Source organism: Meriones unguiculatus, chromosome 1, assembly GCF_030254825.1.
Source record: "Meriones unguiculatus strain TT.TT164.6M chromosome 1, Bangor_MerUng_6.1, whole genome shotgun sequence".
In the NCBI taxonomy this organism is placed as follows: domain Eukaryota; kingdom Metazoa; phylum Chordata; class Mammalia; order Rodentia; family Muridae; genus Meriones; species Meriones unguiculatus.
Genome location: NC_083349.1, coordinates 29,171,599 through 29,193,088, shown reverse-complemented (window position 1 = coordinate 29,193,088; position 21,490 = coordinate 29,171,599). Strand labels below are relative to the sequence as shown.

The window sequence follows — 21,490 nt, the reverse complement described above, 5'->3', positions numbered from 1 at the left end:
TTAGATAATGGAACTTCAAGAGCGCCCCGAGGAGCAAGCCATAAAGAGGAGGAGGAGGGTGAGGGAGCGAGACAGGCGAGCTTAAGGTCAGAGACCCTAGTTCACACCAATAAGATGTGTTCTGAGGCATCTGTTTCCTAAGCCCCCAACAATGCCTCTGGCTGCTGGTACAGGAGATGATCAGGCTACCCCAAAGATTATCGCAGGATATTTGGACAAGGAGAAAGAGGCATCAAGAATAACATGAGAAGCCAGTGGCCAGAGACTGGGAACCTCCCTACAAGGGCTATAGGTAAGGGGAAAAAGTAGCACAACATACTGATGACAGAGGTGGGGAAAGGCAGGTTCTAAGCAAGTAACCTACAAAGGGCCCTGAGAGTGGAACTGGGCCAGACGTCCATCCTACTTCTCAAGAGCCGTTCTCTTCCTTAAGAACTCTCTGTTTCTACATCACTCTCCATGTGTGGTCCACCTCCTTACTCAGGAGCATAGTCTAGAAATCTTAGCATGTGTCTCAAAGCTACGCCTGTAACAAAGAGTCAGACCCTCTGGCATATCACAGAAAGCCTTCATTTTGTTCCCCGTCCGCGGTTGCCTGGGCAGGTCCGGTCTGACCTGGGGTTGGCAGAGCTGTCACATGAGGTTGTGCTCAGTGGAAGGCTGGTTCCGAGGCCTTGCTGACCATGGCTGCGTGTGGGGGGCCTCACCCAGCACAATTGGATTATGTCACATGTTTCATCCTCCAGCGGGGAAGCCACATTTTTCTGTGATAAATGCAGAGCTCACAGAGAGTACAGCAGGCGAAATCTGCTGTGTCTCGGGTTAGAACTGATCACTCCTACTTCCTGTCAGCATAGGAAGTCACGGGGCAGCCGTTTTGAGGAGATCAACTCCGACCCTCTCTGCAAGTGTGGACACACAGACACCTGGGAACCAAGGCCATGTTTACATTCAACCTGGCGCCCTGATCTGTATCCCACAGTTGGCTGAGAGCTGGCCCAGGCCTGCCCCCAGGGTGTCTAAACCTACAGGTCCTACCTAATCATTGCGGCCTTCCCGGTTCCCTCAGAAGCTGTTCTGTGAGAGCCTGAACCCAGAAGCTCACAGGCTAATTTGTCAAGTACTTGAAGGGTACTGTGCATACAAAATACATACACACTAACACATGCTCACACGAATGTTCATGATTAGACCGTCTGCCACTTGTCATCAGAGAGCTGAGAGCCTCCCAGGCCCCTTGTCAAACCTTGGTGGGAAGAACACAGGTAGCCTGCTCAGGCCTCTCAGTGGGGTGAAGGAGAGGGTGAAAGCCATATGGGGGTCCCCATCCTAGCTCTGACACTAGTAGGTAGTACCCAGAAATTCACTTTTCCTCTCTGGGCCTTGGTGTCCCCTTCCAGAGACTGGGAGCAAGGGAATGGGGTGCTCTTAGGCCCTTCGGAGGCCAGTGATCACACAAGTGGCTTCCTCTGGCCCCCACCTCTGGGAACCAGGCGGAGGCCTCCGGGCCAGGAAGGACTGAGAACCTACCAGAGACGCAGCTCCCAAGCAGTGATTTCCAAGCCCCACACGGATAGCAAGCTTTTCACAGGATAATGTGTGAATGCGGGAGCGCAGAGGCAGAGGGGAGTCAGCAGCCCGCACAGCAGCCGTGGCAAGCCGGTGAGTACCCCTATTGCCCTTCCAGAAAGGCCACCAGGGGAACACAACAGGAGAAGAGGCCTGGGTTTGTGGAGGCTCCCAGGGAGGGAGGGCGAAAGGGCTCATTGAAGGGAGCCCACCTGGCACCAAGACTGGGAAGGAGGATTCCAGGGCTGTCCACTTCAGCTCGGGGCAACAGGAGACCCACTCCACAGCGAAGGGGGGTAAAGAGGGGGTGACTGTCTTCTCTCCTCAAAGCCAGGACCAGAGGTTACTCAGGCACCTGACAGGGAGGGACCCCAGAGAGACAATCACTCCCCCAAGAAGTAGAGACTTCCTTCCTCCAGAAGCCACTCAGGTTAGAAGCCCGATCTAGTCAGGTGATTCCAACCCATGCAGAGGTGTCCTACTGGTCCCCTCTCTGACGGGAGGAGAAGGACATGGCAAGGATCCCTGCTAGAAAAGTCTTCTGGGCAAGTACTGTTGTCGTTTGCAGATGGGAAGAGCTAGTCGGGGAAGGAATTGGATATCCCCACTGCCCAACTTCAGTGTCACTCAGGGGGTGGGGAGGATCAGGCCACGGGGTATGTGAGGTCCAACCTGGGAATAGGAGAAAATGACTGGGAGATCTGCTTCCCCATGGCATGTTTGCATCTGGTGGCATCGCTCCTGGGTCGGTGAGGCGGGCCTGGGCAGAGCCAGACTTCTGTAGATGCAAGTCTGAGAAGTGGCTGCAGACCCAGGATGTATGCATAGGAAATCCTTAGAAGCCTGAAACACCTTACCCCACTACTACACAGCCACTCAGTGCGATATACGGGGGAACGAAGGCCCAGGGAGATTAAACAGTTTGCCCCAATTCACTCAGCTACTTCATCTCCCCAGATGGTAACGTGGATTCTTACCAAGCTGAGCGCAGGGTCCGTGACTTAATTACCAAGCAAAGCTGCCGGGTCCCGCACGTGTCACCACGCATTTCATCCCAGGATCCCTAGCCCTTGGAGTCACTCCCCTTCCAGCTGCCAACACCTCCCCAGAAAGCAGCTCCGACGGGGAAATAAGCAAAGCTCCTTTGGGACCTGGGTGGAAGAAGAGGTTCTCTGGAGATGCCGCTAGGCGAACACCGGCTGCCCAAAGGTGCTGCAGCGAGCATGCTGGGGCAGGCGCGGCTAGCAGCCGAGGCTGCTAACAGCTGAAGCCCTCCTCTGTTCCAGGCGTGGGGCCAGGGGTTGGTAGCTGGGCATTCTTCTCTTTATGGAGTGTTGGGTGTGGGGAGGGTGGGCTTTGCTTCGTCTTTGCGGTTTCAATGAAGCCTAAGGCGGGATGTGCTCTGTAAAGTCCTTTAGAATTTGGATACTGGTTCTCTTTTTATGAGAGGTAAATCAAGTTTTTATATCCTGTGATGTGAAGAGGCATCTATCCGTTCCTGAGTGAAACCGTTCACATCAGTTTTCAAAAGTTCACAGCGATTACTGAGCAGGGTGACACTTAAGCAGTCCTGCGGCTGTTCCCAGTCACTCTGGGCCAAACAGCAGCAATTCAGTAACTAGCAGTCGGGCTGCCTGGTCTTGTGCTGTGTCCTGTCTTGACCTGGGGCTGCACCTCAGCCCAGGTACAGCAGGTGAGAAGGGTGTCTGCTGGCTTTTGTCTTTCCCCATGCCCTTTCTTGCCCCCCAGCCCCCTAATATACAGTAGCTGGCCAACACTGGCATCTCCAAGGCTGGACAGAGGTCAAGGAGGAGAAAGGGGACAGGGGCCACACACAGCTGGGTGCTCTGTGACTCACTGCCACCCTCCCTGAGGTAGACACTTTTCTAAAGGGGTCTCTACGGAGACAGGCCCCATTTTAGAGATCTCTCTCCTGTGTGCCCCTCTGCAAAAAAAAAAAAAAAAAAAAAAAAAAAAAAAAAAAAAAAAAGTTCTTGCCCAACTTATAAATCTGCAGGTCCGATAAAAAGAGCCGACATGTGACTTTCTTTCAGCAAGCTCCCAAAGCCAGACAGACTCTCTGCCAAGGCAAAAGATAACTGGAGACACGTCCCCCTCCTTTCTGTGCAATGATGTCAAATCTACTTTCAACCTCACTTGCAACTGTGGGAGGGAGGGTATAAAAACCACCCACAGCTTCTCAGCCACCTGCCTTTCACAAGTCCCCTGACACCTTTGGTGACATCACTCACTTCAGAATCTGGTCTCAGCTGACAGTTCGGCCTTAACATCTCCAACCAACACATCAGCCTTGAAGGCCCATGACCTGCCCCACTTTCCTCTGCTCCCCACCCCCCACCCTCCACCCGACCCCTGCAAAATGGCCCACATAACACCTCCTCCCCAGGGCTGCCCTAGAGTCTGTAGGAGAGCTCTTTATACATAAACTGTAAAGGGCTGTGCGTAAAGGAATTGCCATGTCTCATGCAGCAGTTGATAATCAGCACAGCTGTCCTGAATGGCCTGAGTTTCCGGGCAGCTGCTCCCTTAAGGCAGGAGCAGCGGCTTTCCTTCCTTCCCTTTCTAGGTGTGCATGAGTGGTGGCGATGCCCAGGCTGACCGTTGGTGAGAGAGAGAGGAGCACAGAGATGGAGTCACCTGGAATCTCACAGATAGATTGATTAGTCACTGGCTTCCGGAGGAGCCAGGGGTCGGGGGAGGAGGCGGGAGTGTGAATCTCGGGACTGTGATGTATTCCTGCTTGGGTTTGCCACTTGCCCCGCCAAGGGTGCAAAGCCTATTTCTGTAGGTGTTTTCTCTTCTCCTGAGGATCACGGGGGTCTGCGTGTGATCGTATTTCTCACCACCCTCCTAGGAGAGATGCTGTTAATGACGCACGTGCTCCCTGTTGGGCTCCTTGAGCCCGGTGGGAGCCCAGAGAGACCTTCTGACCTCAGAAGATGTCCCCAATACAAATAAAACCATCATGGCCTCCAGACATGATCTTCACCTGTCCCTGCTGGAATGACAGCTATGAGAGCAAGAATGTCCCTTTAACCTAAAATTCCCCCTTTTCTGACTCCCGAAACGTTGAACTCTCCTTAGTAACTTTTTGAACAGCCTTACTTGGGGAAGCACCGCCTTGGTAGGCTCATTCAGCCGCCTTTTGTTTTTAATGTGAAAACCAAGCTTATGTGAACTGTTGTTCTGAGGAAGGAAGTATAGCAATGGGTCCCCTGACAAGACAAGGATTCTGGTCCAGGGGTGGATGGGTTATCTAAAGTCAGTACCCTCCTTACAGGAAGTGGGGGTTCTGGGATCTCTCACAGTTCAGCCACTGAGGTGCTGTGTGACTGTGAGAGAAACTCTCACCCTCTCTGGTCTATTAGTCTGAATTGTACATAGCTCTTGCTCCTTCCCATACTCTAGGCTGCTTGAGGACATAGACTCTTGTGTCTTGCTGCTTCACGTATGTTTCTCTGTTTCCGGAGGATGTTCATGGTCAGGAAAAGCTATTGTATGCTTCAGGATCACATAGCTTAGTGTCCGTGTGCGCATGTGTATGTGTATATGCAATGTTTATGTGGGCACACATACATGTAGAGGCCAGAGATGACACCTGGGGTGTCATTCTTCAGGTGCCCTCCATCTTGTTTTTTCAGGCAGGGTGTCTTGCTGGCCTGCAGCTAGCCAATTGAGCCAAACTGGCTGGCCATCAAGCCCTAGGGATCTGCCTAGATCTAGCTCCCACACACAGGGATTCTAAGAACTCCACCATGCCCAGCATTTTTGTGTGGGGTCTGGGCATGGAACTTGGCTTCTTGTGGCTTTCGAGCACTTTACTAACTCAGCTATCTCCCATTGTCGGAAGGCAGCAGAAGGTAGTCTTTCTCATGCTTCACAGCCCTGAAGACTTTACTCACTTGGGAACCCAAGCCTTGTTGGGTCTTAGGGGCTGGCAAGTAAAAAGGAAAAGTGAAAGGACTTTATCCACCTCAGGGGCGTGACTTCTAACTAGGATCATAACAGGCTCTGGAGCTGCTACCGTGCAGAAGGGAGCAGTAAGTTTCTTTTAAAGCCAAAAGCCACAACCAGGGGTTTAGGGGAGGATTAAGAGGATTAAGTAAATGTTCAATCTTTCTTTGAAGTACACATTCAGTCCTTCTTTGAAGGAACAGGCCCTTCCTGTAAAAGGCTTGTTCCCAGGAGGGACGGCAGGATGTTTGCCCAAGCGCAAAGCGAGACAGCAATGATATCTTTTCTTTCTTTCAATGGCTGATGAAGGCCACGTGGCCTTTCCTGCAATTAGGGAGAATCTAAAGGGAGACAGGAGTCTAGGGCAGAGGGCATTCGGCAAATGTCCCATTCCAGGGAGCCCAAAAGATGGCTAGTTACTGTAGCAAAGGGGAAAGGCCCTCCATAGTGCCCTGGACTGGTCACTAACACCTCAGAAGATGTGAATTTACTGTCACTAATGTTATTTTAACCAAAATACAGGACCACTCCAAACATGGAGGCACCCAGAATACAATAGCTGGAACAATGGGGCAAATGACAGAGACTGTCCCTGGAGGCAGCAGTTACAGATACAGGCTGAGACACAGGCAGACTTGGACCTGAATCCCTGCCCTCAAATTCAGCATCTGAGTCACCTTAAGTATGTCCCTTCTCTGCTGCAAGTGTCATCACTGTGAAGGCAAGAAGCAGTGTATCAGAAGTATCATGTCCGTCTCACCTAAGATAAGGTTAGCATACGCTGTCAATCTCCTCATCGGGGCAGGTGGAGCTGGTGGCTTGTGAAAAGTTAAGAAAGTCTCAAAGGTCAGTGAGGACCTCAGACAGCTGACAACAGCGCTCTGAAACAAACACAGCACAGCCCTCTGCAGGTTGCTGAGGACGTTCCTGTCCATTTTGACTTCTGATCTTTGCTGCCAGCCTCTGAGATGGGTGAACACCTGTGGTAACTAAAACAAATGCCTGGGGAATCGCATATTGAGAGAACAGGTCTGTTTCCGGCTCAGCCCATGCTTGGTTGCCCCTGTGTTCTGAGCCTGTCAGGAGGTAGGGTATGACAGCCAGATTATGTGCCTAGTTAACAAAGAGTTGGAAGCCAAGATCCCCAAATCCCCTTCAAGAACACAGTCCCACCTTCAGGGCCAGAGGACCCTCCACCTGCCTCTGTCTCATATGAGTTCACCTTGGCTCATGTGCCTGAAGTTTTGACTTCGAGCTGGTGACACTATTTGGGAAAACTGTGGAAGCTTTGAGAGATGGAACCTCTCTGGAGAAAGTGGCTCAGTGGAGCCAGGGCTTGAGGTTTTATAGACTAGCCCTACTCCATGCCCATGCACTGCTTCCTCACTACAGGTGTATTGTAAAAACCTATAAGCCACCATATTTTCCCATGAGGCTTTGTTATTTCCCACGAACTACAATTCCCAGCATTCCAGGAAGTCTACCTGGTGAGGCTGGCAGGTTAATTCTGGGCACTATACCTCACTACAGGTGTTATTGCAACCAGATACCTCATGCTCGTGCCACCAGGCCTTCCCCAACAGGATGGACACTGTCCCTTGAACACTGAGCCAAAACAAACCCTCCTTGCTTTAACATGTTTATTTGGGGGTACTTGGTCACAGAACTAAGAAAAGTAATACAAGGTTCTGTCACCTGTCAGTCAGGTCATCCTGAGGACCAAGCCTTTGTCTAGCATATGTGCCTTTGGGGGACACTCAAGACCCAAACCCTAGCCACAGCCACCACAGCCATCTTTACCTTCCTTGTATAGAAATATTTGGTAGCTCGATTTCTTTTCCTTCTTACCCCAAACCACAGAAAGTAATGTAAACGACGACTAAAGCAACAAGTAAATCCCAGTGGCTATTTAGTAACGCCCAGGCGGTATTCTGAGAGAAGAGTTGGAAAACTCCAGCACACCAACTGGATCCAGACCATCTGTTCACGTCAATAAACCTTACTGAAACACAGTCCCACCTACTCCTGTATCCATTGTCTGTGTCGGGTCTATACTGCAGCAGAGGCAGCTCCTACTTCAAACGGAAACTACTTGACGGAAGCCCCAAATTTTCACTAGCCGAGTCTCTGCAGGGAACGTTTGCCAGGGCTGTCCTAGGCACGTCTGCTAAGAGGCATTTCAAATGCGAGGGCCTGGAGACCAGAGTCTCGCCAACTGAGTTCCACCATGGGGGGCGTGGTAGCGCCGTTCCTAGACACTTGCTCTTGATGTCACACGTTGGCCGCCCAGCTTTGGCCGCAGGAAACCTTAGAAAGTCTTGAAGATGTCAAGCGACTTCTGCCACCCTCCCCACATGGGACTGTCGTTCAGTAACACTATTAGCCTGAAACATGTTCTTTTTGTGCATGTGTGTGAATACATGGATATGTGTGCGCATGTGTGTGCGCATGTGTGTATGCGGGTTCTTGCAAGTGCATTTGTGTGGAGGCCAGAGGTCCACTCTGGGTGTCACTTTTTTGGAGACAACTACTTTGTTTTTTGTTGTTGTTGTTGTTTTGCTTTTTTTGTTTTGTTTTGTTTTTTGTTTTTTGAGAGAGGGTATCTCATTGTTCTGGAGCTCACCGAGTAGGCTGGGCTGGCAGGCCAGAGAGCCCCAAGGAGCCAACTGAGTTTGTCTCTCGGGCACTAGGTTTACAAATGTGGACCCCCACACCCCACTCTGACTCAGGTAAGTGCTTGTACAGCAAGCACTTTATGAGGTTAGCTGTCTCCCCAACACGTGAAACATTTTATTAATCACCTACAGTGAGCAGAAAATGCTCATGCCGGCAGATTTTTAACCCTTGCCTCTTCTGCCATTCCCGGGGGGGTGGGGTACTCCAGCCACTGGAACCCTACTTCACTCTTTGTGGGGACTCAGCTATGCTTCCGAGGGGCAGGTCCAACAGGACCCTTGCACTTTACATTCACCAGGATGGATCAGGTCCATCACAGAGCAAATGGCACAGGAGCACACAGGTGGCAAGTGCCACCATCTAGCGTAAAGACGCCCATCCACTGAGGTCTCCCACAGAGCCACAGGAAATGGGCTGCATCAAGAGCCTCCCATTCCAGAGGTGGGCACACTTGTGGGGTTTTTTTCCTTCTTTAAAAAAAAAATTATTAATTGCAATTTATTCACTTTGTATCCCCCCGTAGCTCCTCCCCTCCCAATCCCACCCTCCCTCCCCCTTCTCCACCCAAGCCCCTCCCCAAGTCCACTGATAGGGAAAGTCTTCATTCCCTTCCTTCTGATCCTAGTCTATCAGGTCTCATCAGGAATGGCTGCATTGTCTTCCTCTGTGGCCTGGTAAGGCTGCTCCCTCCTCAGGGGGAGTTGATCAAAGAGCCAGACACTGAGTTCATGTCAGAGACAGTCCCTGTTCCTATTACTAGAGAACCCACTTGGACACTGAACTACCATGGGCTACATCTGTGCAAGGGTTCTAGGTTATCTCCACGAATGGTCCTTGGAGTGTCAGTCTCAGAAAAGACCCCTGTGCCCAGATTTTTCAGTTCTGTTGGTCTCCTTGTGGAGCTCCTGTCCTCTCCAGGTCTTACTATTTCTTACTTCTTTCATAAGATTCACTCACACTTGTGTTTTTTACAGTGCCAGAATTTATTGACTAACGATAAATGTACAAACCAAGTCAGTTTCATTCCCTGCAATTTGCCAAGTGCTCCTGATTTTCCCTTAATAGCTGGCTGTTGACTAATATGGGCGCTTTTATTCTGATCTTAAGTATTGGTGTTAACTCTCAAATCACACATATTACACCTCAGTGTGTGTGTGTGTGTGTGTGTGTGTGTGTGTGAATGACCTCAAAAGTACAGAGAGGACAGCATAGTTTAAAGAGGCCTTACCAGAAGCAGAGAGCTACCAGAAACACAAGAAGTCGCTGCATTGGCTGGATAAGATATTAAGACCAGTCAGGCATAGTGTTGCATGTTTGTAATCCCCGCACCCAGGGAGGCAGAGGCAGGCAGATCTCTGTGAGTTCGAGGCCAGCCTGGTCTACAAAATGAGTCCAGGACAGACAAGGCTACACAGAGAAACACTGTCTCAAAACAAAACAAAACAAAAAAGATATTAAGGACCGCAGTTGGAGAGCTGAAGGCACAGGACTCGTGGCCCAGAGGTGCTACAGAGGCACAGGACCACGGAGGAGAAGTGCAGGGCTGGTTCAGACAAAGACACGGACTGGCGGTAATTTCAGAAGGCTGCACCAAGCGCTGGAGACCAGGCTGAGCTGGAAATGGACAGTCTGTGGCCCCATGACACACACATTGGGTGGTCAGGCGCCAGGTCAGCGGAGCCATCACCACTGCAGGGCCAGGTGTCTTCTCTGTAGGGTCCGGGTGCTACTCCTCAGCCTTAGGAGTAAATTGTTTGTGCCTCGTGGGCAGTGCTGGGTGGTGCTACCTGTGTGCACAGTGAGACAAGCAGTCATCCCGCCTTATTGTTTGAACTCACAAAATGGCCAAGTGCTGCCTTTCAAGTGGAGTCGCCCAGGGCAGGGTACAGCCCGAAGCCACCCTTTCACACATGTGGAGTAGCCTGGTGTAGAGCATAGCCTGATCCCCTCAGGCTGTGTGAGCTACGAGCTGCAGTGCCTCATGAGCACAACCCGCAGCCCTCAAAGCAGTGGGTAAATACGCATTTATGTGGTGAATATATAAGGTATAAGAAAAATACTTCAGGTGAAGATGCTAGAACAATTCCCTGTGTACACCATGGCCTTTCCCAGCCCTCTACTGTGATAGGGTCTGGTGCCCTTACCACTGCTTTTTTTGGTCAGGAAACTGAGGCAGGAAGAGGTGGCTGTGGCCCCAGGTTCAAATCCTGGCTTCTGTCACAGAGCTGTGACTTGGACTGCTGGGTTCTTCACCTCTTGTGGAAGCCAACAAGGAGGATGACTGTCTAATGTCATGTAATCCACTAGATTAGTAACTGCGGCACTCAGGAAAGCCACCCCTGACATCTGACTAATGGGTCTGTGTTCCCTAGGGTGGTTTTCCCAGGCGAGACACATCTAAGGTTTTCCTAATCCATGTTGATCTTGGTTGCAAAAGCGGCTACTCCTTGGGCAGTCAAGGGTAGCAAAAATTTGCCCCAGGGTAGTTACGTACCTACAGTCAACAGATGTGGGCCTAGAGGAAGGAAGAGGCGTGTCCTACCTGGTCCTTCTCTTTCCGTGAATAAAACTGTTCTTCAGCTAAGCCCCGCCTTACCGGGCTGTGTGTTCTTAAGCCATCACTCACCCTCTCTGGGGAAAGGCGATGCTGAAATATGTGCTTCTCTCAAGGTTCTACTTGGGCTGGGGATATGGCTCAGCCGTAGTGGGCTTGCCTGGGATGTAGTCTGGGTTCCGTGGCCGGCACTGAAAATAAAATTCCTTCCATGTAACGTAGGAGAAATCAAGATCAGAGTCAAGAGTCGAAAAAGCCTAAGATTCAAGCCAAAGAAAAAAAAAAAAAAAAGCCACAGCTTTCACCAGGAGCCTACTTCCCTTCTGTGAGTCTCTTCTCTTTCCCCGGCTCTAGATGGGAATTTGGGCTCGACTATGTCCAGGCCTCAGTCAACAAGAGCAGGGAGATGTGCCGTTTATGAAACAAGAGGCTTAAAGCAAATGTGTAACCACCATTACTGCCTTGTTATCTCCTGAGCCTTCATCCCCCAGGCTCTCTGAACACGATGTCTGCACCTCCTGCGAGCAACGGTGTGTTCGTCGTCATCCCGCCCAGCAACGCCAGCGGCCTCCGCCCGCCTCCGGCCATTCTGCCCACCTCCATGCGCCAGCCTCCAGGGATCATGCAGTTCGAAGAGTCACCGCTGGGGGCGCAGGCACCGAGGGCCACCCAGCCACCTGACCTTAGACCGGTGGAAACGTTCTTGACCGGAGAACCCAAAGCTTTAGGGGTAAGAGCAGCTTCTCCTGTGACCTGAGACAAAATTGCTGGGCAGGCGGTGTGCCCCATGCTCAACAAGGAGAGGCACAGGCAAGGGATAAATGTGAGAATTCCCAGCAAATGGAGCTCTAGGACAGCCAGGGCTACACAAAAAAAAACCCTGTCTTGAAACAAACAAAAAAGGATAGGTAGGTAGATAGATAGATAGATAGATAGATAGATAGATAGATAGATAGATAGATAGATAGATAGATAGATAGATAGATAGATAGATAGACAGATAGATAGATAATTATGATAATATATGATAATGATGATGGATTAGATATGTCATATAGATAGGTGAAAGACTGATAGATGATATTTTTTTTAATAGGTGATGGATAGATAGGCATGTGGATTGCTAAAAACAAAAGCTTTAAAGTCAATTGAGGTCTTTCAGTGTACAAAATAAGGAGTCTCATAATGGTGATTTTGTGCTTGTGTATCGTGGCTCTTTGCCCATAATCATAACAGAGTTAATTTGGGCCAAGAGCTCATAACGCCAGGCAGCCCTCGGAACCAAAGGATTCAAGCCCCGTGCCACAGCGTAAGCGGTGAACTTTCACAGGCCGACATATGTAGCAAGGTGGAGAGATCCCCCGACTGGCTGCAGCTGGGAGGTTGCCTGCGTGAGAGGGCGCATTTGGCTAATTTGAGTGTGGTCTGATCCTTACGGTGCCTGTGACTGGATGAGCTCAGTGTTGGGCTGAACCCCACTGTTTATTTAACATCTATGCCCCTGACGTTGGGTTTCTGTTTGTTTCCATACTAAGCCTGCAGTTTGCTGCAGAGGAAGAGACAATTACACATTGTCCTGTCCAATTACACATACAGATTATATGTGCATACACATTTTTCCCTGTGAACAATAGAAACAGTCCAAGCAGTGGTGACAATGACAGCTCTGAGAGACGCCTACACTGTACCTACATCATCTCTTCAAATCCTCAGCATCACCTTATGAGCCAGGGACTCCAGTTCTCATTGCACAGACTAAGAGCCTAAGGCCTGTCAGTATAAGTCACTTGCCCAAGGCCAGGCTGCTGGCAGGTAGGTAGCACCCTGTGACCCGGGACAGCCTGACCGTAGAGTTCTACTTTCAATCCCACTGTTTAGTCATGCCAGGACCTCGAACTCAAACCCGCTGGGATGCAGAGCCCCATCCTGAAAGCTTAGTGGAGCGTAAGATGGCTGTGGATAGCAAATGAGAATAAGATATACACACACAAACACACACACGAAATTTGATGAGAAAAAGCAAATCTGTAGACAATCTAAATAAGCATCTAGGAGTGTGAGCCATGGGGAAGAACACTAGCTCTCTTACAGTTTCTCTTACTGTAATGAAACACCATGGCCAAAAACAAGTTGGGGAAGAAAGGGTTTATTTGGCTCACCCTTCCACATTGTAGGCTTATTATTGGAGGAAGTCAAATAGAGCAAGAATCTTGAGGCAGGAGCTGATGCAGAGGCCATGGAGGGAGGGGTGCTGTTTACTGTCTTGCTTAGCCTAGTTAGAACCCAGGATTACCAGTCCAGGAATAGCACCATTCATGATGGGCTGCCTCCCACACCAATCCTAATTTTAAAAATGCCCTAGCCAGGCATGGTGGCACATTCCCTTAATCCCAGTCCTCAGGAAGCAGGAAGCAGGTGGGTCTTTGTGAGCTTGATCTAGAATCAAGCCTGGTTTACAAAGCAAGTCCAGGACAGGCAAGGCTACACAGAGAAACCCTGTCTCAAAAAACCAAAAAAAAAAAAGAAAGAAAGAAAGAAAAGAAAAGAAAATGCCTTACTGACTGCAGCCAGAGAGTCGTTTCCTCAGTTCCCTTCATTTCTCTAGTTTGTGTCAAGTTGACATAAAACTAGCCAGCACACTAGCTTTGGCGTCAGCTGGCCATATCTGGGGTTACTGGGTGTCTGTGAGCTGTTTCCTGGGTTCCAAAACTAAGATAGTGCTCACATCCTTGTGTCAGGGTCAAGAAGAGGACACACCTGAAAATCGCCAGCATAGTGCCCCACTGAAAGGCTTGCAGGAAGTGTCAGCTGGGGTTCACAGGAGTTATCCCAGTGGCAGGAAAAGATGGTGCTGTTGGCAGTGGGACCCTCCAACCCTCCATCCCCACAGACCCCCATCTCTGCTCCTACCCCTATTGCCCAGGGAAGCTGGAGAGATGGGCAGTGGGCAATGGAGGAGAGAAAGCAACAGAATCCACGAGTTTGTGCCCGTAAATATCACAGCTCTTAACACTCACGTTAGAAACTGATCTGCAGTCTCCGTGACGCCAAGAATGTGACTCTCACTGCTCACAGAGTCAGCCTGGGTGGACTGCTGCCTTGGGAATGCTGCCCCCTTGCTCACCATAGGTGCCCCTGTGGGAGTCCCAGAGCTGGAAAGGAGTGCCAGGGCTTGGACACAGGCTGGACTCAAAGATCTTCCCTATAGCTTTCTGCTCAGTTCTGGAATTCATTGCCCACCAAAAGAGCTGTTCAGAAGGCAATGCAGCAGAACTTAGCGCAAGGCCACACTAGCCAGAGAGTCCCCACTCTTAGGAAAACCGCCCCACTTCTGGGAATGTTTCAGCAGGGCGCTGGTAAGTAGGAGAAAGAGTGGGGTGTGAGGAAGGTAAGAGAGGGCAGGGAGGAAGGAAGATGGAAAGAAAACCAAGTGGAAATTTCAGCCAGTGGAAGCATTTGTGACCCCCCACCCCCAGGATGGGCTATTGAAAGATAACAGGAAGAGGGCAAACGAGGTGTTTGGTACCAGAGTGCTGAAAGTCAAGAAACCAAAGCAAAAAAAAAAAAAAAAAAAAAATCAGAGAAGCAAACTCAGCTGTGCTTGACAACTGCAGCCCCAGTCACATGTCCCGCATTGGCCTGGAGCTCCTGCTAGGCTGAGGAGAGCTGGTTCTGTCTTGATTTAATGCTCTGGCCTCAGCCTCATCGGGGATGGGGATCGGGCAGGCAGCCCTCTTGAGAGGCGGGCAGTGGGTGGTGTGCAGCTCACAGCCGGAGGTCAGTGGCCTGAGCCATCGCTGGTTCCCACAGACGGTGCAGATCCTGATCGGCCTCATCCACCTTGGCTTCGGCAGCGTCCTGCTCATGGTCCGCCGAGGCCACCTGGGGATGCTCTTCATCGAAGGCGGCGTCCCCTTCTGGGGAGGAGCTTTCGTGAGTGTGGAGGTGCCATCCTTGGCTGGGGGGTGGTCTTGCCCAGGTCACCTCACCTTGTCCCGCTCCCAACATTTTCCTAGCCTTAGCCCATCCTAGGTAAGGGTCTTACTCAGGCCCCAGACTAACCTGGGCAAAATAGTTATCACTCACCCGAAACCTTCATCAAAAACCTCAGCCTGACCCACTCCCAGCAAACAGGCAAAGTTCTACCAGAAACTATGGGTGAGGCCAGTGTCCTAACCACACCTGGGCTACCTGTGTCCTAAACCCACACCCACAGTCCACCATCAGAAACCCCTCAGTTCCTGCTGTGGGTCCTAAGCCTGCCTGAGCCAATCCCTAGGGAGTCTCCCTGCCCTGCGTCCATTCCTCTGGCCATACCTCACCGGAGAACTAAACCAGGACTTCCTTGTCTGCGCCTGGATGGCAAACAGAGAGGGGGTTTTCGAGGTGGCACCGCTGCCTGTGCCTCCACCAAAGGTGCCAGTGCCTCTGGTGATGGGGAGGCTCCAGCCGCCTTCAGGAAGCATAGACTCTGGGACCAGGTAAATGGGTCTGCACTGCAGCTCCACTCTGTATGACGGTGAAGTCCCTTCTGCATGTCCCAGCCTATCTCAAGTGGAGTTCAGAGGAGCCAACATTGCTGAAACTCCTCAGCTAGAGCTAGATGGCTGGGGGACAAGCTCTGAGTCCTGCCTCTAACAGTCCTGGAGTCTAACACAGGAGTCTTAGGGGGGACTGCCTCAGGAAGAAACAAAGGTAGCACTCTTCTCTCAGCTCCCTCCCGCTTCAAAATCTGTCACAAAATGTGCCCCAGCCATACGGTAGGAGGGAAAAATAAACAAGAGCCTGCTGGTCAGTCTCAGAGGACAGCAGGCTTGTGAGGTCATGTGTAGCTCCATCTCAGTCATTCTCAAAGAGCTTCACAGGGCTGGGGGAGGTGGCTAGTTCAGTGTGTAAAGCATGTGCATAGCGAGAATGAGGGCTTGAGTCCTTATCTCCATCACCGTTGTCAAAAACCAGCCTGGCCTTGTAACCCCAGGGCGGGAGAGATGGAGACAGGCAGCCCTCCCTGGGCTCACTGTCAGACTCCCGGCATACTCAGTGAGCCCATGTTAGAGACCGTATCTCAAAACTGTGGGCAGCTCCTGAGGAGGCATGACACCCGGAGGATGAGCTTGCTACATAGGCATGAGTACACACACACACACACCCTCACATCTGGGGATGCTGCCCGATTGAATATCAGTCCCATGAGAGAAGGATATCTTCTTTTTCCATTTAGAGAGATCCTCCTGCCTCTGCCTCCCCAATTGCTGGGATTAAAGGTGTGTGACCACCATGCCCAGTTCCATTTTATGTTCTTGACACCCAACTGCTACTTGGTAAATATTTGAGGAGTGAATATTATTTAAAGGAAAGGTGAATGACCTATGTCAACAAAAAATGCATACCTACTAAACTATGGCTTGAGGTCTCAAGACAGAGGCCTCTTTGTGTTTGTTCATTTGAGATAAGATCTCCATTTGTAGTTCTGACTGTCCTAGAACTCAATATATTGAGCAGGCAGGCCTTGAACTCACAGATTCACTTGTCTCTGCCTCCCAAGTACTGGGATTAAATTAGGCATGTGCCACCATGCCTGAGGACAGAGGCCTCTTACAGAACCACTAAGATACCTTACAAAGATACCTAAGATACACGCAAGATGCCAGGCCAGGATGCAGACAAGGAAGCTGATGGTCCTCTACCTGTTACCCATGTCTTCTTGATGGAACCTAGCTATGATGCTCCCTGCTCAGCATCCCAGCCAAAACCTCACTGGGCCCTCTCTTCCCCACACAGTTTATCATCTCCGGGTCCCTCTCGGTAGCAGCTGAGCGGAACCACACCAGTTGCCTGGTAAGTCTCAAAGGAGACAGAGAACCAGGGATGGAGATGGGTGCTACCCAGGCACCCCCTCCCATCTGCTCACTCATCTGGCCCATTCAACAAGCATTTCTTGGGGGTTTCCTAAGTGTCCACGAAGGGAATTCAGACACCCACACAAAGAGGGAAAAGATGGGACACTTGCAAATTGCCACCCAAAGTGGATGGTAAGGGTCTAGAGAGAAAGTGTTCAGGGACAGTCAGAGAAAGCAGGTGCAGGAAAGGTCCCCAGGAGAATAGCCACCAAGTTGCCTTCGTGGGTGGGCCTGGGCCTGGGCCTGGATTAAGGTAAATTGGGAGATTAGACACCTGTTGCAAACCCAGCCCAGGAAAGCCACCAACAGGGTCAGGCCTCCTCCCCAGCAGCTCCCAAGAGGGTGGAAGGAGCAAAGGGAGACGTTGGGTCCTCTTCCTGGGGTCACAGGGAAGGAAAAGAAAAAGATGAGTGGGGAAAGGAAAACCCAGCCTAGTGCAAGGCCCCAAGCCCCAAAGCCATGACAGGGAGGGTGCAGGCTGGGCACAGTTAGTGTCCCTCCTCCTCTCTCCTCTTGTTGGTGCTCCTTTCCCTCCAACAGGTGCGGAGCAGTCTGGGAACCAACATCCTCAGTGCCATGGCAGCCTTCGCAGGGACAGCCATTCTTCTCATGGACTTTGGTGTTACTAACTGGGTGTGTTGGTGCACTCTCCCAGGGGCGATAAACCTGGAAAGACGAGGGCTTCCCGAAGCCAGGACAGCCCAATAGTCCGCAGCCCTGGGCTATTTACAGAGCTCCAATAGACCTCATGAGTGTGCTAACGTTAGGACACAGCCCAAGAGCAGGTGTGGGGGGAAGGGAGATGAGGACTGATAGAATGGAAGCAGGGAGGCTGGGACAGGAGTCAGGAAGGCAGGACCCTGGTACCTCTGCCTCTTGCCTGGGGGGGGGGGGTCCTTTACTTTTAAACTCTCAGTATGCCTTGACTGTGGCTTTGGGTCCCCAGGATGTGGGCAGGGGCTACCTTGCCGTGTTGACCATCTTCACCATCCTGGAGTTCTTCATCGCTGTCATTGCCACCCACTTTGGGTGCCAAGCCACCCGTGCCCAAACTAACGCAGTGAGTACTGACACCAGCCTGCTCTCTAGGAAGAGCCTGTGCCTTCCTTCCACTTCCCCTTTGGGGCTGAGCTGTGATGAGGGCCTCAAATTATGAACTATTCACCCTTGGCCACAGGGGGGCGCGTCAACATTAGCGAAAGAACTGAGATCCTTCCAGGACAGGGTTGGGGTGGGCGAGGGATGCACCTTGCACAGAGGTGTCGACAAACTGAAAAGGCAGAAAAGGCAGCCTCCGTGGAAGTTAAGCTCATTTTTTCTGGGGGAAAGGTGGGCAGAGGCGGGAGGGGGGGCGACAAAAGGTGTGGGAAGAGGAGGTACTGATAGCACAAAGGCTTGCCTGAGCAGGAAAATGCAGCCAAGGGCTGAGGGGTGCCTTTTAAAGGTTGGAGCAGCGGCACGAACTAGATTCAAGGCGCCCAGTGAATGGCTACTGGTTTTAGAAGGGACCAGTGCAGTGTTCAGGCAAGAGCTATAGAAGCCCCGAACTCAACAGGGACTGTCAGAGGGGAAACAGCAGCCGACTAGCCCCTAAAAAAATATGAGGTTTTGTCTACTTTGCTGGCTGCATGTGTTCAAGCCCTGGATTACAACCCTAGAAAATGTTTCCGTTCTAAGGCGCTGTTTTCCGAGTGCCCACAGGGGGGCACTATTGCAACACTCCCGGAAGACCGCAGAGCCTCCCGGGATTTGGGTTTGTTTTTTTCTTTGCAGTCTGTGATTTTCCTACCCAACGCCTTCGGCACGGATTTCAACATCCCCAGCCCAGCAGTGTCTCCGCCCCCTGCCTATGACAATGTCGCGTATGTGCCCAAGGAATCCTCGGAGTAGTACGTTGCAGCTTCTGCAGGTTGGAGTCCAGGCTCTCACTCGACCCAGCGTCTCCATCCTCACCTTGTGGGTTCTCAGGCAGGCTTTCCTCAACGAGGAAAAGCCACACGCACCGTGTCACCGTCCCATCCGTTTCCCATTTCCTCCAGCAGTGTCTTTCCGGAAAAGACGTGTCCTGGTGTCCCGGGTGTGTGTCCCTAAGCACCACCCCACCCCTAGCCCTGTCACCTGACTGACATACGTGTCCTCTGGGCTCCTCTGCCCTGTCCTCTACTCATTGGGAGAAATCTTGGCTTCACAGAGGTTTCACGGGTTTGCCTTCAAGGTGGTCATCAAGCACAGAGAACTCAGAATGTTCCAGAACAGACTGGCATTTCAGGGGCACAGAGCTCTGGCCCTACCACACAGCAAGGCAGTGGACCCTAACCTCTAGGCTCCTGGCCCCCAAGACCAGCTCTGTCCTTTGTCATCTGCTGTTACATCTTTTTCCCACCTGGAAACTAAAGTATTAAATAAACTAGATAACATTAAGCCAATCCAACACCCCTTGACTCCCTGGTATCCTTGGACCTAAGCCAGACACTTGCCCTTTTCTTTATTTGTCATAGGAGATTCGTCATGACTCTGGCCCTGCCCACCTATCAGGACAAAGGGGCCGCAGAGGCGACTGAGCCGGCCGACTCTTGCACCCAGCTCATCATCAATAGGGGCACAGGGAAAGTGGCCTCGCTGACCCTCCTATACCTTTCAGCACTCCATACCCTACACCTGCCTGAAGAGCAAGAGTACCCCTGAGAGTTACCATGGGAACAGGTTTGGGTCCCCATAAAAATAAAGAGACACCTTCAGCCCGGTGTTCCTAGGCCCTGGCATGTGGCTTGTTTCAAGCGTACTCTGGGGAAAAATAAACAGCATGGCTTAGATTTTAGGTTGGTCTCGGTGTGGTGGCTTTTGCTGTTTAAGCTTGGGCCTTCTGAGGGCTGTCCATGGTTAATCAGAGGTTCGGCGTGGTCCCCCACCCCACCCCCAAGAGCAAGCAGGAATTAACTTCTTGCAGCCAGGGGCATCTCCGTGCCTTGACTTTCATGATGATCACATGGGCAACTGCATATATGAAAATTGACTTAACTGGCGTCGGAGGAGGTGGCTCAGTGGTTAAGGACCTGAATCTGGTTGCTCGGCATGCACGTAGGAAGCCGGGCACAGTGACACCTGTCTGTAATCTAGCACTGCAGAGGCGAAGATAGGAGGAGCCCTGGGCTTGCATGGCCAGCAAATCTACCTGAATCAGTGAGCTCCGGGTTCAGTGAGAAACCCTGGTTTGAAAAGCAAGATGGGCGAGAGGAAGAGCCAAGGAAGCCTTAGGAAGCTTGAACTTAGTGTGTAGTACTTTTTCTCAAACACAGTCAGTATGTGCATGCATGACAACATTGCGTAACACGCAGAACTTACATGCTTGCTCACCAGGCTCTGACATCAGTCCTGAATTCTAACCAAGCAGGTCAAAGTCTTAGCAGATTTGCCCAGGCTCCCACCATTTCACAGTCGGATGCCTGTGTTCTGACCCACCTGGATGCTCATTACATCATTAGCTTTGTGCCTTTCCCAGTATTCCAAGAAGTAATCTCCCATAATTCCCTTCCAGCTTCCTCATATCTAGATTGAGGACTCAGAATCTACAATAACGGCAACCAAGGTTATGCTGAGATACATTTGAATAAGAGATCTCAAAACACCATCTGGCAATGGGCATGTCTGTTTCAGGACAATGAACAAAGGTTCTGGATAGAAATCCCAGAAAAAACTCGGTCCAAATAATCGCAGGACTGTGTCAGTGTCTCTTCAATAGTTCCTGTTGGAGAATCCCAGCATGCCCACCTCAGGGAACTCCATCTTTACAAAGGACGCTGCAGCAATCTATTATCAAATGCCCAAGGATTATAACTTTTAACCTAAAGGCCGGAGATTTATTCACCTCACCATTCTGGAGACTAAAGGTCAAAGGTCACCTATGGTGGTGGCCCTCTGGCAGAGTCTAAAGGTAGGAAAAAACCTTACACGGTGAAAGACAAAAAGGTGATGCATGCAATTCCGATATCTCTGTTTTTGCTAAAGCCACCAGGATTCGTTTATGGGGCCTCACTCTGGTACCCTTCTGCTCCTCATCACATCCCAAGGCTTCACTTTCCTGCAGCTGACCACTGCTGTCCGGCTGTTTCTGCTTGCTGACAAGGAGGGTGGCACTCTCACTACCTCCCAGGGGCTCTTACTTAGCTCCCTATTTGGTCATTCCACAGTTGTTGAGACTGTACTTAATAATCAAAGGGGGTGGCGCAAGGAAACCCTTGGCTTATCCCACAATGAATCAGTTCTGCCCAGTAAGGTAAAAAGTTTTTTTTTATTTACTTTTTTAAGATCTATTTGTTTATTATCTATACAACGTTCTGTCTGCATGAGGGCCTGCATGCCAGAAGAGGACATTAGATTCCAGTATAAGTGGTTGTGAGCCACCATGTGGTTGCTGGGAATTGAACTCAGGACCTTTGGAAGAACAGCCAGTGCTCTTAACTGCTAAGCCATCTCTCTAGCCCTTAAAAAGTGTTTTTAAAAGGTGGATTCTTATTTTTTTCTTTAAACATCACTAGCTTTGCCTGCTCTTTATTGTCACACAAATAGAGTTATATTATATATAGAGAGAGACATATATATATGTCTTTTTGTCTGAATCCTTTTACTGAATAAAATATGTTAGAGATTTATCTGTAGGCTCTTATATTTTCTTTTTTGTTGTTGTTGGGTTTTGGTTTGGTTTGTGTTTTGTTTTGTTTTGTTGTGGTTGTTGTAGTTTTTTTGTTGTTATTTTGTCAAGACAGGGTTTCTCTGTGTAACCCTGGCTGTACTGGAACTCACTTTGTAAACCAGACTG

The 21,490-nt window shown here is 50.6% G+C and overlaps 1 protein-coding gene across 4 annotated transcripts; it reads left to right on the top strand.

Moving 5' to 3' along the window:
* Positions 1-1,503: 1,503 nt before the first annotated feature.
* Positions 1,504-19,476, top strand: Ms4a15 (membrane spanning 4-domains A15). 4 transcript variants are annotated; one of them, XM_021636117.2, is made up of 8 exons: positions 1,505-1,662; positions 11,252-11,504; positions 14,585-14,707; positions 16,556-16,612; positions 17,215-17,307; positions 17,621-17,734; positions 18,448-18,583; positions 19,173-19,476. In XM_021636117.2, exons 1-7 carry the CDS (start codon positions 1,604-1,606, stop codon positions 18,562-18,564), a joined length of 816 nt encoding a protein of 271 aa, XP_021491792.2. In that variant the 5' UTR covers positions 1,505-1,603; the 3' UTR covers positions 18,565-18,583; positions 19,173-19,476. The 4 variants fall into 4 exon arrangements, with proteins under 4 accessions (XP_060248387.1, XP_021491792.2, XP_060248249.1 ...); XM_060392266.1 differs by lacking the exon at positions 19,173-19,476 and having other exon boundaries at positions 18,448-19,148; XM_021636118.2 differs by lacking the exon at positions 19,173-19,476 and having other exon boundaries at positions 11,266-11,504; positions 18,448-19,147.
* Positions 19,477-21,490: the final 2,014 nt, after the last annotated feature.

Excerpts from the sequence above, each read along its gene's own strand:
- Ms4a15 (XM_021636117.2), top strand. The coding sequence starts at position 1,604 with ATGCGGGAGCGCAGAGGCAGAGGGGAGTCAGCAGCCCGCACAGCAGCC. Across the intron at positions 1,663-11,251 it reads ACAGCAGCCGTGGCAAGCCG|CCTTCATCCCCCAGGCTCTC; the intron begins GTGAGTACCCCT and ends TTATCTCCTGAG. Across the intron at positions 16,613-17,214 it reads GGAACCACACCAGTTGCCTG|GTGCGGAGCAGTCTGGGAAC; the intron begins GTAAGTCTCAAA and ends TCCCTCCAACAG.